This window comes from Fistularia commersonii, chromosome 8 (assembly GCF_037954325.1).
Source record: "Fistularia commersonii isolate RoL2024-O1a breed Wild chromosome 8, RoL_Fcom_v1.0, whole genome shotgun sequence".
Taxonomy (NCBI): Eukaryota; Metazoa; Chordata; class Actinopteri; order Syngnathiformes; family Fistulariidae; genus Fistularia; species Fistularia commersonii.
In genome coordinates, this window is record NC_141291.1 from 5,570,967 (window position 1) to 5,587,500 (window position 16,534).

The following is a 16,534-nucleotide window of genomic DNA, read 5'->3' on the forward strand; positions in this document are numbered from 1 at the left end:
TATTATTATTTATTACAAGTGTTATATAAAAAATGGATCATTTGCTTTTTTGGCTAAATCAGAACATAAATAAATGTAACCACCACATAGCTTCACTTCACACATAAATGCAGGTATATAATAAATGACAGTTATCACAGTGAACTAAAAAAAATGCAAATTCTGAAAGATTATTTGGTTGTACAGGGCCTTGGAAAAAGCTCACACTTTGGAACGATCGGGGGCCCCGAGCAGGGGACGACACGCCGAGGTCGCCGTTCCTCCTGGGGCCGTACATGCTAACAAACTAGCAGCCCCGAGGCTAACGGCAGAACGTCCAACGTAGGCGGACGTGGGTTGTTCTTAGCATTAGCGTTCACCGAACTGGGGCCTCCAGACGGGAGCCGGACGTCACCGAACGCAGGGATTTCAGCTCAAACGACGGAGCGGTTTTGCTGTTTGTGCTCAAGAGTCTGCGCCGAGGTTGACGCTTTCACCCTTATTGATTTTCTTCAGGCCAAAGACCAGGGGCGCCAATGTTTCTGCTGCTACATGTTAAGAGTTTGAAAATAATCTGTGATGTCACAATAATTCCCTCGAACAAGATGGTGGTAACACCAAAAAAATATTCACTCAAGCCTCATTTTGTTGGGTTTTTCTTTTATATAAAATTCAATCACAGGGTGACCAAGAAGAATTTAAGATTTTAGGGTGAGAGATAGAGAGCAAACTAATATGCTAATAATAGCAGTACTGCTAACAGTTATAATAGCTGACATGATACAATAATAGATTTAATAGTCATAAATGTGTGTGTGTGTGTGTGTGTGTGTGTGTGTGTTTGTGTGTGTTATAAGAGGGGGGTTATTATTAGGGAGGATTACAGATCACCTTGCTGCAACCTCTGGCTTTACAAGTCTAATCCAAACTTCTCTGTCTCACACGCAAAGTGTGCACACCCCCCAACCTCTCCACGGCAAACACGCAGAGCACGTACTGTCACTATCTCTGTCACACACACACACACACACACACACACACACACACACACACACACACACACACACACACACACATAGCCCGACTTTCCTCGCCCCCCCACAGCTGATGCGTCAATCAAAAACCCGGGTGATTGACGTGTCATCCCCGGATTATTAATCTTTAAATTAACTTTAATTAAAGTGACTTTAACGGATCATAAAAAAGCGTTGAAATCTGTGTTGATATGATGGTAATAATCGTGCGCTGTGGTTCTGTGGTTGGGTCCTCCCCGGCGCAAACAGGTGAAAGTCGATGTTGCGCACGCCGACCCTGGAAGGGGAAGGTGGTGTGTGTGTGTGTGTGTGTGTGTGTGTGAGGGGGGGGGGGTGTGGGTGTCGCGTCATCCATACAAGCTGCGGCGCGCCCTGAACACCCGCGGACTTCCGATCGGCCCGCCGCCGGGGTGAGATGTCCCGCTCCGCGCTCCAGGTGCACGCCGGCGGGGACGCACCCCCGCCGGGCAGCTCCACGGACAACGGCCTGGGGGAGGAAGAGGAGGAAGAGGATGACCTGGACGACGAGACGGACGCGTCGCACCTGGAGCGCTTCATGCGGGACCGGCGGAGGGCCCGCTCGCTGCCCGCCTACCCGGCGGCGCTCCTGGGCGGCGTGGCCGGCGGCGGCGAGCGGAAGCGGCGCGTCATGTTCGCCGACGCGCTGGGGCTCAACCTGGCCAGCGTCAAGCACTTCAGCGCGCTGGAGGAACCGCGGATCCCCAGCCCGGTGCTGTCGCGCCACCGGAGCCTCTCCCCGGTGCGGGGAGACTCGGACCGGCTGGTCGCCTGCTTCTCGCCGCCGGAGCCCGGCGAGGCGGAGGCTCGGGTCCGGCGGCTCCGCGTCTGCCTGGAGCGGCTCTCCGTCACCCAGTTCGACTTCCGCGGCAGCATCCGGGCGCTCTGCGCATGCGCAGGCCAGGAGGTCGGCCTGCGCTACACTTTCGACGACTGGCTGTCCCACGTGGACGCGCAGGCCGTGCCCGCGTCCGACGGGCCGCTCGGCGCGGGAACGCGCTTCGGCTTCACCGTGTACACGCCGCCTTTCATGGACCCCGGCTCCGCCGTGCACTTCGCCGTGTACGCGCGCTGTTCCGAGGGAGAGTTCTGGGACAACAACGACGGGAGGAACTACACGCTGCGCTACCGACGCTTGCCCGGGAGCGCGTCCTTCACCAATGCCGCTTTCCACGCCACCTGAGCGGTCGTGCACGACGATCCGTGCGTGAAAAGCTCTCCACCCTTCCCCTTCCATCCATCCACCCATCCATCCATCCATCCATCCATCCATCCATCCATCCATCCAGCCGTGCGTAAAACCGGCGCTTGCACCATCAAATCCAAAATCCGCGTTTTACGCGCGGCGTGGGGAAACTCACGATTTTCCCCACAGAAGAAGAACGGATAACCCGACCCCACCCCCCACCCCACGCCCACCTTCCCCACTCACACTAGGATCCGGAGGTTTTTTTTTTTCTTCTTTTTTTCTTTAGAGGACGTGGGACGGACTGGCCGCGGATATGAACCACGGAAATAAGAGGAAAAAAGAAAACAATTAAAACAAAAACTATGCAAAACATCGCGAGAACATTCAGAAATTCCGTCCAGTTAATTGTCAAAATAAATCGAGTGCGGGAAATGAAGGAATGAGTGGGTGAATGAATGAAAAATCACACTCAGACACAGATAGATATGTGTCTTATGAAATGATGAATAAACTGGGACAATTTTTAAATTTCCAATCAGCCGAGGAGACTCTTGATCACGTAATTTATTTGAAAACAGAGGATGAGGTCGGAGGTCAGACGAGGATGCTCTCTGGCTCCCTCTAGTGGTGAGAATAGGGAAGTGCATTGGTTTTGGACTCCTTTCAAAAAGAAAACTGTTAGGCGTTTGATTAAATTTGATCTAGAAAAAATAAAAATCATCTGCCAGTTTACAAAGATTAAATTAGATTCTGTCTTTTTAGTTATTTATTCTTTTTCAAAGACCCCCCCAAACATCTTTCTCCAACTGGTTTCACTTGTCTTTGTCGGCCAACTACGTTTCCAAAGATTTTATGCAAAATTTCCCGAAAAATAAAATAATGCTCTGATAACCCTGAATAATAAAGCCAAGACCAGTGATGCTGTGTCAGACTTCTCGGGTTTACTTTTGTAACATATCTTTTCTATAAACGTCTGAGTCAATTGTACCCTGAGATGCTGCTTAAATAATCTATTGAACTATCAGTGATTTAATGACACTAGTTTCGGGTCCTCCGAGCCTAAGTGACATTTTATTATGGATATGAATAATAAAAGGAGATATTGCATCCTCAGCTGAGTTCCTGGTGTTGTTCCATCCAGAGGTCAGAGTTGGTTCTGAAGTGGATCAGACTTTGGACGAAGCACCGGGTCTCTGCTCTCCGACATGGACAAAGTCAAAGGCCGCTGCTGTTGACACATCCCGCTCCGTTTGTTTGGTCGGTCAACACTGTGAGGGTAACAAAAAAAAAAAAAAAAAAGACGTAGAATTTTGTCGTTAATTAACATGGTTTCATCGGATTTAAAATGTTTTAAATATATGTATTGTTTTAAATACATGTATTATTTTGACTGGAACCCTTTGGAGACAACATTTAATCTTTTTATTTCAATTTCAAATAATATTGAATATCTTCTAGAACCGTCTCAATTGAAAGTCAAATCAGATTTTAATAGTTACACTTTAAAATACACACTTTAAGTGCTCGGGGCTACTAAAAAATGTGGTCACAACTACATCTATTTCCTCAAAAAGTCACATTTTGTGAACATTTGTCTTTCAATTAATTGATGTCTATTAAATACTATTTTTACAATTTTAATTTTCTCAAATACTATAAATATGTGTATTGGGAGTAATTGTGACCCAAGCCAGGAAGTATTTGGCTCAAGGATTTTAGAACTCACGTGTGAAATTTGACTGCAGTGCAACCACCTGATGTTCTATTTCCCCCGAAACCATCAGGTGAGCGCGCTCAGAGGTCAGGAACGTGCCATCGTTTGTGACTGTGGAAACATGTCTCCGGTGTGTGTGTGAGAGTGTCTGATGAAACAGTTATTGAGCAATGTATGCGTATGTGTGTGTGTGTGTGTGTGTAAGTGGGCCAGTGTGCGGGTCTTTCACCCAACAGTCGGGTCTATTATTAGCCACTGCGTGTCCTTGAGGGTCAGTCACCTGCTTCGCCTTTTGCTTCGCCTGATGAGGTCGCGTCGCCCAAAGACATGCGGGAAACAACGTCACCGTCACTCCAAGCAAACCCTTCCATCAATTTGGATGGGATTCATGTTTTTTCAACTAGAGACGCAACATGTGCCAGTACCTGATGGTGTGGCTTACCTCTGAACAGTTGAAGAACATCCGCCACTGGAACTGCAAACAAGTCAGGGGGGCGAAGCAGCTTCGCTGGCGTGCCCTGAAGTGAAGGTGTAGCCTAAGTGAAACCCAAACCTCTTGATGGTCGGTTGTGGAAACCGGGCCTCCCAGTGGTTCCCTGTATCAACCCCCACAATCCCCTACCAGCCCCAAAGACCAGCAAACATAAGGATACCGCGGTGTCATGTACAGTGGAGGCTCTAGACAAAATGATCAGGAGGCTCAACTTTTGCAATGATGACTAAGGTGACCCAAATTGGTAAATTAACAGGTGACTAGATGATTCTTGACAGAATCGCACAGCAACACGACTTGTAACGAGTGGGTGGCGAGATAAACACAATGATGTTCCCTCTAGCTACATTAGCTACAAAGTTACATTTAGGTACAGGACTTGTAGTCCCATGTTTATTGCGCGGGTTACGTTCTAAAACACGATGAATGAAAATTCACAAAGAAGCGACCATATTTTTATTCTATTATTTATATATATTTTAAAGCTTAATGACCCTCCCCTCATTAACCTTTCCCATACTCTTACAAACACTTCCTATATAATTCATACAGACACAAAACACAAAGGAGTAACGGTGCATGCTATGCACATGAGATGCAGAGAATGATACTACCATCGCTGAGCCAATCAGAACCAAGGATACAAAACACCATGGCCTGGTTGGTCGCCACCTTTTTTGCCATAAAAAATAATGAAATAATACAGATCTAGAAGTATATTTATGACGCATATCCACGGTAGTAGCCGCAATATAAAATCACAGTGATATGGCGGGGGACAACTGTAGACCGAAGTGACGCCTTTCATTGGTCTGATCTGGTTGCGTAATGATGAAAGTATGTATGTGCAAGCCCTTCCCGAACCCATAGGGAATACAGTGAAGAGCCTGTTTTGTTTTTTCATCTTTTTTTTTTAAAAAAAAAAAAAGAATTTGACTTGAACCTCTCTGAGGAAACCAGGAACAATTCCAACCTGACAGAAAATTGGCCCCAGAAAGCCACAGAGCGGCACTGCACTACACTTCAGACGCTCCTTTGTGCCCACAGCCATCGGACTGTATAAAAACAGTCTGGACAGCTCACAACTCTGACCGGTCGGAGGTGCATCTGTGCTACCACTACCTCACTACCTCCCTCAATCACACGTGTGCCTTGCCCAGATCACCCTCACAAAGCGCCCCTGCACATGTATGCTCACATTACATACACAAACAAATACATCCGTTTACAACATTATCAATTGCCACTGCCCGCAAACTGTACATTTCCCAACAGGCCATGGCCGTGAGACAATATATCCGCTAGAGGGCAATGCAGATTTCAAAGTTCACTTCCAAGTTCCCTTTCAGACAATTAACACACATGGCAATGATGGAGGGAACACAAACAGAAGTAGTGCCATAAATGGAGTTGATGGCACTTGAGCATACTGCACAGCACTGCCCCCACAACACCTCTGATGGTACTATTCCAACTGTGGCGTTTGGCTACGCATCAGCAAGCTCCATGAAAATGTACAGAATAACGCTGGAAATGAGCGAAGAGGGCGGACAGAAGACTGTCCGTTTTAAACATTGAGATAAATGAGCCTTGAGAATAAACCAATAAAAAATTGTTGCTGTCATTTGCTTGTGACTTTATTTGGTTGGGGGAAACAACTCATTTTGAATCACCAAATCATTTTCAAAGCGGTTGAAGTGACCAGGTAAACAACTCGATCATCCTCAGCTCTCAGAATTCTTTTTTTGTTTAATGTTCGCAGGAGACTCCTCAATCAAAAACAAACCGTTTTCTCTTTCGTTTTGCCGATGACGCTGTGATTTATTTGTGTAAAATCAACAAGGGACAGTTTGGAGTGAGTCTTTGAATCTTCTCCATCTTCGAGAGCCACAGGGACATGGCCTTTGACTCTTCAGAAAATCAGGATTCCCCTCTCCACGTTACAAAAATAAAGCGAATTTGACAAAATATACATTTCTCCCGATCAATATGATTTCATGATGCTGGGGTGAATTTTTTGTATTCTTTTAGATTTTACAAACAGAATCATTCAAACGATGAAATGAGCGGATTAAGAATCGCTGAAACGAACGACAACAAAACAGCAGAATCTCTAAATAGAAACAGCACGGTGGCGTCAGTGCATCGCCTCTACCCATCTCCAGGTGCTCCCTCTTCTACATCTCGCGCCTCCACCTCCAGATGACGCTTCTCGAGAACGAGACAGGAAGCGCGCGGGGGGGGGGGGGTCGCTTGTCGTCGATGGGGAGGCAGTGATTGGCTCGGGTCTGTGATGTCATTTCCTGTCAACCCCCAGCCCCTTCTTCTTACTCCACCACCGTCTTCTGGGACTGGTACATCTTCCCTACGGAAACCTGGGGAGAAGGAGGGTTGGCATTTTGGGTCTTGGACCAAATAGAAGGACCAAAAACACTTGTCTTTCATTCATGATACTCATTTCTGACTCAGCTTGAGGTCACTTTCTGTTGCCAAAACCCCAACTTAACGCCGCTAATTACCACCAAAAAAACCAAAAAAAAAACCACTTGTTTTATATTAGCTCAAAAAAAAAATCTCAAGTACCTCAATGTTACTGTGGTTGAACATTAACAAGGCCTCAGGGAGTAACAAGTCCAGCGTGTTAAAGATGATATACTGAGGAAATGGTTATTAAAAATATCAGTACCTATTATTGCTGTGTTCAGTGTGTATGTGTTACTGATGGAAAAGGAATCGCGAGTTGTTTTTGTGTGCCAAGGCCCGGGCAAGCAGATTTGGGGAAAACCCAGTATCTTCCCCCCGGTGGCTGGAATGACACCTAAGAGGAAGTCAGATTTATAGAACCGGCTCGGTTCTGGATATTGAAATTATTAACCGACGTAACCGATTTTTTAAAATGATTATTATTTTTATTTGACACGTGTATGTTTTATCTCAGATTTAACGGCCACATTTATTCCCTACTCTTTGTTGACCCCTTCGTCTGCAGCACGCTGTCGAGGGTCAACGCTGAAGCACTGAACGCTCTCCTCATGTGTTAAATTTAAAATGTAAACATTTAATTCAGGCCACAAAAGTGTCAGGGGGAGGATCTGTACTTCAGTTCCACTGAGTTCTCCAAGTTCTTTATCAGCAGATTCACTAAAGAAATTGTCCGTTGGCCCTGTAATTGACAGGTGTCCCGTCCAGGACAAACCCCGCCTCTCTGATTGGCTCCGCCCCCTCTCAGTCACGATAACAACCACCATGATATATATTTGCAAATTTTGCTGTTATTGTTGTGAACTTCACTGCTGTTTGAGCTGGATAAAAGTTCAACCCGTGGTTGGAGGCTGGAGATACACTGACTGTATGAATGTGTGTGTGTGTGTGTGTCTCATCACTGTGAACTGTCAATATCACTCAGCTGAACTCTTGTCAAAGAGAAGAGCCAATTATGTTCGAGTGTGATGTAGCTGGACTAAAAACTAGCTTGTGTGTGTGTGTGTGTGTGTGAAACCACAGTCCCAAATTGATTTTCTTTCTTTTTTTCCCTGGATGGAGACACGACAGGCTCATCTGCAGTGAATGGCCAAATATGACCTCTCTCTTTCTCGCACGCACACACACACACACGCACACGCACACGCACACACAGACACAAACACCATTGCGGAAACATACAGTGACATCATACCTCCCTATTCAAATCAAACAGAACATTTTAACAACCGCAGTGCATTCCGAGACGCATCGGAGTTGTTCGTCATCGTGACAACCATTTACATGACATCACGATATTCACAAACACACACACGAACACGCGCACGCGTAACAGATGTTCTGAACACATGGTCGCTGTCCTCATGTACATGGACACCGTACTATTTCGGCTGCTTCAAGTCATGGCGGTGCAGAATTTACTGACCTGAGGATTTTATCTGGGCTGCAGCGAAGCCTGGACCAATGGATTGGCTGGGTCATTAAAAAATAAAAAATCTTTATAAATATTCAAAATATTGTGTTGCTCAAAGCTCTTTCAGCGATGGGTGACTGCACGTAGAAAGTATTTTTTAACAGTCAAGTCAACAAACACAGAACAGTATACTGTGGTCATATTGACACACACACACACACACACACAGTATAATAATGATATAATTTCATTTTCAAATTTTTGTGATTGTTTTTATAATGCAAAATACATGCTGACTCAGTGGGTCATTAAAAATTAAAAAATAATTCTTAAAACATATCTTGTTGTTTTTTCATCCATTGGTGACTTTAGCATTGAAAAACCACTAACAATATAATATATTGTTTGTATATTATTTTATACACAGTATTATGACATAACTTTATTTCATTAATTTTGTATTTTTTTCTATGCTAAATGTATGCATTTTAATTTATGTTTTCATTTCCTTCATTTATTATCAACATATTCAAGTTATTTTTTTTTCAATTCAATAAATTACAGCAAAAATAAAGTGAATTGGAAAGGTGCAGAACGCATCTTCGGTTTTTGTCCCAATTTTGCTCGTTCTATTATTTTAGCTGCTTTTTCCTTAAAAAGAAAAAAAAAAGATAGATTTTGTTTTCTTCACAGGAATGCACATCGTGAAAAGGCACTAGAAACGTGCGTGGTAGTAGTGCTGCACAGCCACCAGGGGGCGCACCCTGACCGCCCTGTGTGTGCGTGTGTGTGTGTGTGTGTGTGTGAGGGGGGCACAGCCGCCTGTCAGGCCTCCGAATAGACCTGGAGTGTGACACTCCGATTGGCTGGAGCATGGTGTGTGTTAGAGGGGGGGTGGGTGGGTGGGTGGGGGGACGCGGCGATCGGCTCTGTGAGCCAATCAGCTACGAGGAGGCTTGGCCCTGATGTAAATTGTTGCGGCTGTGTCTCCTAACAAAGGGGCTGCCTCCCTTTTAAACGCTCTCCCTTCCTTCCAGCGAGAATTACAAATACGAAAACGCCGCAACATTTCTATTTTTTTCCAAAAATTAAAAACCAGCAGCTTGGCTCGACTGTAGCCGCTCGCCTTTTCTCACCTTCCCAACTCCCTCGGATTTCACCCGCGGCCTCTCGGCCGTTTGAGCCGTCCCGTATCGTTTTGTCACGTTTTCTGTGTTCCACGCGGCGAAGCAGCTTTCCGACGCCGAGTCGTGACCGACTGACCTTCGGTTTTCCTCCCACCGGCTTGGCAGGAGCTGCGGGAGCCACATTAACTAAAATGCAGGCCTGGAATATTCCAGCTGTGCTGGGAGGTCTCACTCTGGCGGGAAAAAAAAAAAAATCTCAGTGTCTGACCCGATCTCCTTGGAGGAGGTCTCACTCTGCCTCCAAAATATGGCAGTGATTTTAATTTTTAATCTGCATTATATGGGGACAATCCTGCCGATGATCCTCCCTTTGGGACTAGTTTCTAAAAAGGTCAAAAGTCATAAAACTATTCCTTTTTTTTTTTTATAATTATATGACACTTCGAAAATTATATGGTTTAGTTTTTTTGTTTTACAAAATATCTAGCGCCCTCTAGTGGTGATCAATGGTGACTGGGTATTTAGCGGCGCTGTGAGATTTAAATAAATAAAGATGTAAATAAATAAAATCTGAGAATTCGCCAGGGGCAGGTTTCAGAGAGTTAGCTGACACAAGTCTGCCAAAAAATAAAAAAATTACAAGAAAAAAAAAAAGTTGTGAATAAATGATGTTGCATTGTGTTACGGCATTGCTATGAAAGGACGGACCCTGAATGCAAAAATATTATCGATATCAAAAAAAAAAAAGAAAAAATTTGTCCAATTCCAGCAACCTCTGAAGCAAGCAGAGGAAGGATACAACTGATCTGAGAAAATAGTTTCCAGTGGGGTGAAAGTATTTGGAATTGAAGAAGAGCCTGGGATATTGTTCTGCAGCGGATGGAAGGGGGATGAGCTGCAGGAGACGGCGGCGAACAGAGGGAAGAGATGAAGCGGCGGAGGGAGACCTGGAGGAGGCTGCGAATCCGGGTTTTTCCCCTGAGTAAAAAAAACAATGGGAGGAACGCTGAAAGAAAGGGAGGCCGAACAAGAGTTTGGCCACGCTCCTTATTGTCTTGGTCTCCATTTGTCACCTGATGACAGATGAGCGGCACCAGCGCAGTACTCACATGGCCCCCCTGAGTACTAACACTGTGACGGAGAAAATGATACTACATGAGTACACAACTCCAAGTACCTGCCCCGGGTTTGTCCGGAAACCTTTCAGACACGAGTCTGTGCAGTAAAGTGGTCCCGGCTGTGTTACAGAGGAGGATTCTGGGAAAATATTCATGCGGCGTTACTGCGTCTGTTTTACTGCCGTACAAGAGGTCGTTTTTTTTTTTTTTTTTTTTTACACTGCAGACTGTGGCGGTACTGTCCCTCGAGAACCACCTGTGTGCGAAAAACTTGGATTTTCATGGAAAAACGGGGTAAGAAACCCCACATTTTTTTTTTTTTTTTTTTTTTTATCTCCAGAGGATTTAAAGATGCAGAGAATTGAAAAGGAGTAGGTCGAAAACGGAAAACGTCACTTTGAGTAAAAATACAACGTGGTATTTTGGTACTTCCAGTGCAAAGTGACTTGGTTACTGTCCGGTTACTGACTTGTCGAGATTAACCCGAGGTCAGCGCTGAACCTGTCTGGTAAAACTTGACATTATACCTTGGCTCGCCTAGATTTAAGGTGAAATCCAATTTGTTTTTGTCTAAATGATGTGTCTACACTTGAAATTTTCTAGATCAAACTAAGTAGATTTTACCGTGGTCTGACTTTGATTTGTCTAGATCTCGTCGCGGTCAGAATGGAGCTTGATGAAATTACGAGGTCAGACTTGGACCTATCTAGATGAAGTCGATGATGGACCATAGCTTGTCTCTTCTATCTTAAGCTGAAGTCTAATCTGGTTCTGTCTAGATTATGCGGCAATCTGGGTCGAAATTATCGAGATTGAAAGTTAGTTAGATTTAATAGAGGTCTGACTTAGATCTGTCTAGATTTAGTTGCTGTTAGACTTCAACTTGACTAGATTAAATTGATGTCAGACCTGGAGTTGTCTAGATGAGTTTGAGGTCTGACTTCGATTTGAAGGAATTTCGTCAAGGTTTAACATGGACCTGTGACTAACCCGAGGTCAGACCTGGACCTGTCTGGATAAAGTTGATGTCTGACCTTGGCTCATTCAGATTAAGTTGAGGTTGAGTTTGAGCTGTTCTGGATTACTTTGTGGTCGGATTTCAACTTTTCAAGAGATAAACTAAACTGGACTTGTCCAGATTTAACGAACGTTTGAATTGACTCTTCTTGATGAAGTTGAGGTCTGACTTGAACTTTTCCACATTTAAACCAAGTTAGATTTGTCTCGATTTAACAGAGGTCTGACTTAAATTTGTCTAGATTTAGTCGTGGTCAGACCTTGACTTGTCTCTCGGTGAGTGAAAGGTTTGATTTGGATTTGAGGGGATTCGGACCTGGACCAGTCAAGATTTAGTTGATGCTGATCCTTGGCTTGTTTTATCAAGTCTTGGTCTAACTAGAACTTTTCTAGATTCATATCAGACTTTGATAAGAAGGGGCTAAGTTGAAGTCTTGAGGACTGCACTTGTTGAGATTAACCCAAGGTCAGACATAGACCTGTCTGGATAAAGCTGACGTCTGGCCATGGCTCATCCGGATTAAGTTGAAGTCTAATTAGGCCTTGTCTAGATTATGCTGTGATCTCATTTGAACTTTTCTAGATTTAAATCAAGCTAGATGTTGGACCGTGGATCGTCGAGATTAAATTGACGTAAAGGTGGTGTGGCCTTGATCAACTCTTGGTCGGACTTGAACTTTTCTAGATTCGGATCGTGATTCAAATCTGACTTTGATTTGAAGGGATTGAGTCGAGGTTGGATGTGGACTTGCTGAGACTTACTTGAGGTCAGACCCGGACCTGTCAGGATGATGTTAAAGTCAAAACATCATTTTTTGACAAAAACATGAGGTCAGAGCTGAAGCTGTCTAGATTGAGTTGATGATGGACCATAGCTCAGCGATATCTAACTGAAGACTAATTTGTTTTGTCTCCATTACGTTGCGGTCTTAGTCAATTTTAATCAAGATTTAAACTCAGTTGGATTTATCAGGATTTGATTGAGGTCTGACTTTAATTCTGGAAATTTAATTGCCGTAAGACTCGTACTCGACTAGACAACATCAAGGTAGACCTGGATGCCTCTAGAAGAAATTGAGGTTTTACTTGGATTTGAAGGGATGAAGTCCAGGCCGGATGTGGTCTAGATTAAGCGGATTTGGACCTCGGCTCGTCTAGATTAAGCCTAGGTCGAATTTGGTCTTGTCTCGATAAAGTCATGATCTGACTTTACTAGATTCAAACTAAATAGGGGTTAGACGTGTTGGGATTGAACCGAAGCCTGTGTTCTAGTCGTCCGATCTTAATCCTTCCTCTGCTGCTCGACCTTGTTCTCACAGTTGCCCGCTTGGTTCGAACCCTCTCTCTATCTCTTTCTCTCTCCGTCAGATCGGTTCTCTGCTGTTCCGGCGTCTGGACGGCGGAGCGTCTGGACGTCCCGGCGAAAAGCTCTGTGTGTTTTACAAAGCAGCCTCATCTCCTCATTCATTATTCATGGACATTAAAAAGCGCTAAGGGGCCCCCTTTTAAAAGTCGACTTGTGGCATTTACAGAGCAGACCTTCTGTTTCATTTCTTTCTTTTTCTTTTTTTTTTAAAAACATACCCTTTCTTCTATTGCTTTTCTCAGGAGGTCAGAGATTGGATGTTCCAGATTCCTTCGTTTAATAAGACATGAGTCCTCAGTCGCTGTGATTGACAGGGATGTATGGATATCTTGACAAGAAATGAAATCCAGAACTATTTATTATAAATTGTTCGCAAAAAAAATACATCTACAGTGACTGGGCTTGCGGTCAGTTGTGGTATTGAATATAAATAGCGCAAAATTGTTTCAAAGGGCCCTACTGGGGAAGATGATACTGAAAAGTGCAGGTGTCCTATCTTTTAAAAACCTATTTCTTATGTTTAGTAATTTTGGGATACAAATCCCTGACATACACCTATGGAACCATGAGCTAACTAACCAATCCCAAGCTGACAGGATCTGTAAGTACTTGTCTCAGCTAAATGGACACTAACCGTCCCAGGTTTTTCAGTGATTCGTCCACGTCACTGCGTTTTGCCCAAACAGATAAAGGCCAATGTTCATCCACAAAACAGCCGCTAATCTTGACTAGCATTGCTAACAACCGTTGGGTCCTGACTTGTGTTGTTGCTGCTGAAGTCTTTGTCATCCAGTTTTGGAATGCACGTGTGTTGACGTGCGGTTTAGTTGAACCCGATTTGGACACCTTTCTGCTAGCTACATTATTTCGGAAAAGAAATTGGACTCAAAAAATAGAACTGTGTGGATGACCGCTTTTAGTTTGAACACCCTGACATCCAGTTGAGAGTGAACCGAAGTTATTGGAAGCTAACTTGCATGTATTCTTAGCGTACTGGCACTGCAGGTAGATAAACCCTCCTGTTTTCTGGGGCGTCGCCACATCTATGAGCAAATACGGCGAAATCCCACTTGCGCAAATGGTGAATTGTAACTTGAGCGGTTAGCTAATGGCTAAGGGAAGGTCTGAGGGTCCAGGAAGTGAGGGAAGTACCGACGGGACATCTTGTATTGTTCTTTTGGGTATGACTTGTGAGCTTGAGAGTGCCTTCTTCTCATCTTACTTTCCAGTTGCCCCTTTTTGTCCAGAAAATTTTGGGACAGCAAAAGCTCCGCCCTCTTTGACACACACACGCAGCCAATTACCCTTGGACGGCTGAGCACCCACCAATCAGAGCGCAGTAACGGCCTAAAAGGGCGTAATTAGAGCCTCGGAGTCGAGGCGACGTCAATTCGGAAACGGACGTGAAGAAAGAGGAGTTCCTTTGAAAAGCCGCTGTCCCCCCTCCCCCACCTCCCTTTTTGCTGCTCAGACGCTAATTGGGGTGCGAGGAGGGATGAAGGCAAACTGCGCTCGCAAGAATATGACAGTTTGTGCAGGAGAGAGCGGGGATTTCCTTCAGGAGCCGCCAGATTGGGCTGTGATCTCTCATTTCCAGCTGACGCATCGGGGAGACGAAGGGGAACCGGCTCGGATGAAAGGGGGATGAGGAGGGAAAGAAAGAAAGAAAAAAAATAAAAATAAGAGGAGGACGGCCCTGTTTTAAATCACCCGGCCTGCTACACCTCTTTGCTCTCCTCCTATTTTTTTTTTTTCCTTTCATTTTCTGATCTCTTCAATGCTATTTTCTCCACCACGAGCTGAACAAATTGCAGGGGCTTATCAAACTTGCTGAAGAGAATTGGAGCCACGTTAGCATTAGCATTGATTTTTCAGGTTTCCTGCTTTAAGACAAAGTCTCACGATGAACCAGGAAGAAGGAAAAACACAGACAGTGAAAAAGATACGACAAAAAACTAAAAAACAAATAAAGTTTTATATTTTACAACTGACAGCGCAGAGCAGAGCAGAGCCGAGCCGGCTGTCCTATGAGGCAATGTAGGGAAATACTAAGGGATGCTGTGGCCTCAAGGGGGCCGCAAAAAAAATAAAAAAAAAAAAAATAATAAAAAAAAATATATATATATATGTGTGTATATATATGATTAATATAAATAATATATAGTATATAACATATATAATATAATTAATAAAATAATTAATTAAAACTAATTATTACTGTTTTCTCTAAAAGCTCACATTAATGCAAATGTACAGCAATGACCGATTAATATTAAAACAATAATACCAAATAAGCCTTCCATCAAGCCCTCGTTGTATTCATAATTTAATACTATTATTATTACTTTTTTCAGGATTTTTGTTTCATTGCAAGGGTATTTAAATTATATATCAGATTTTTCGGTATTTATTTATAATTTCTGAAGCATGTAAATTGCTAATATGTTACCTTATAGATTGAAGACAATGGTAAAAACTATCAGATTTCTTTTTTAAGCGTACCTAAATTGCAGATGGAAGGGGGCGCCTTATCACATCTCAACTAGGGCGTCAGAGATACTTCTTCGAGAAATAAACATGGAAATAAGGCTGTCTAACATGCTGCAAGCAACAAGAAAAACTAAATAAAGTACTATGTTAAGTTTCAAAGTACTAAGTGAAGTACGGCTAATGTTTTTGTTAGGAAGTACCAAGGGAAGTACTAAGTAAGGTACTGCTCATGTGTTAATTACAAAGCACTGCTCATGTGTTTCTTGTGAAGTACTATGTGAAGTACGATGTTAAGTACTGCTCATTAATTTGTTACGAAGTACCAAGTGAAGAACCGCTTGTGTGTTTGTTATGAAATACTAAGTGAAGTATCGCTCATGTGTTTGTTATGAAGTATGGAGGGAAGTACTGCTCATGTGTTTGTTATGAAGTACTCAATGAAGTACTGCTCATGTGTTTGTTACGAAGTACCAAGTGAAGTACAGCTCATGTGTTTGTTACAAAGTACTAAGTGAAGTACCGTGCATGTGTTTGTTATGAAGTACTAAGTGAAGAACTGAGTATGTATTTGTTATGAAGTACTAAGTGAAGCACCGCTCGTGTGTTTGTTACGAAGTACTAAGTGAAGTACAGCTCAATTGTTCGTTACGAAGTACTAAGTGAAGTACAGCGTGTTTGTTTGTTATGAAGTACGGAGTGAAGTACCGCTCATGTGTTTGTTACGAAGTACGAAGTGAGGTACTGCTCTTCTTTGTTACAGCCAACAGGGGGCACTACTAAAGAGTCAAAAAGGTACCACAGAAGCCGCTGTGAGTAAAAATGGTCGCCTTTGCGTCGTCTCTGGAAAGATCTGGCCGAATAATTAAAGAGACAAAACAGAAAAAAAAAAAAACCCTTCCAGAACTGGGTCACCCTGCAGGCCCCTCCCATCCAGCAGGTGTCCTCACATCACATTGCCTCTTTCAGTCAATGGATTTCATCATGTGCAGGATCAAGCGCCCCGGTTGCGTCAGGCCCCCGGACGTCTAAGAATAGACCTCGGAACAAACAGGTTTCGAGAGCCGGGAGCTGCGACCGCCGGTTTAACGGTATCG

General features: G+C 43.9%; 2 protein-coding genes across 2 annotated transcripts in view; one reads left to right on the forward strand and one right to left on the reverse strand.

Moving 5' to 3' along the window:
* Positions 1–1,336: 1,336 nt before the first annotated feature.
* Positions 1,337–3,333, forward strand: ppp1r3g (protein phosphatase 1 regulatory subunit 3G). Its single transcript, XM_086150682.1, has one exon. It carries the CDS (start codon positions 1,429–1,431, stop codon positions 2,212–2,214), a length of 786 nt encoding a protein of 261 aa, XP_086006808.1. The 5' UTR covers positions 1,337–1,428; the 3' UTR covers positions 2,215–3,333.
* lyrm4b (LYR motif containing 4) overlaps positions 1,396–16,534 on the reverse strand; it is a 33,200-nt gene continuing 18,061 nt past the window's right edge. The window contains exon 3 of the mRNA XM_086150683.1: positions 1,396–6,802. Within this exon, the coding sequence (XP_086006809.1) occupies positions 6,755–6,802 (48 nt within the window). The 3' untranslated portion in view covers positions 1,396–6,754. The remainder of the gene's footprint in view (positions 6,803–16,534) is intronic.

What these genes read in the sequence shown, in the direction of transcription:
- ppp1r3g (XM_086150682.1), top strand. Translation starts at nt 1,429, where the DNA reads ATGTCCCGCTCCGCGCTCCAGGTGCACGCCGGCGGGGACGCACCCCCG.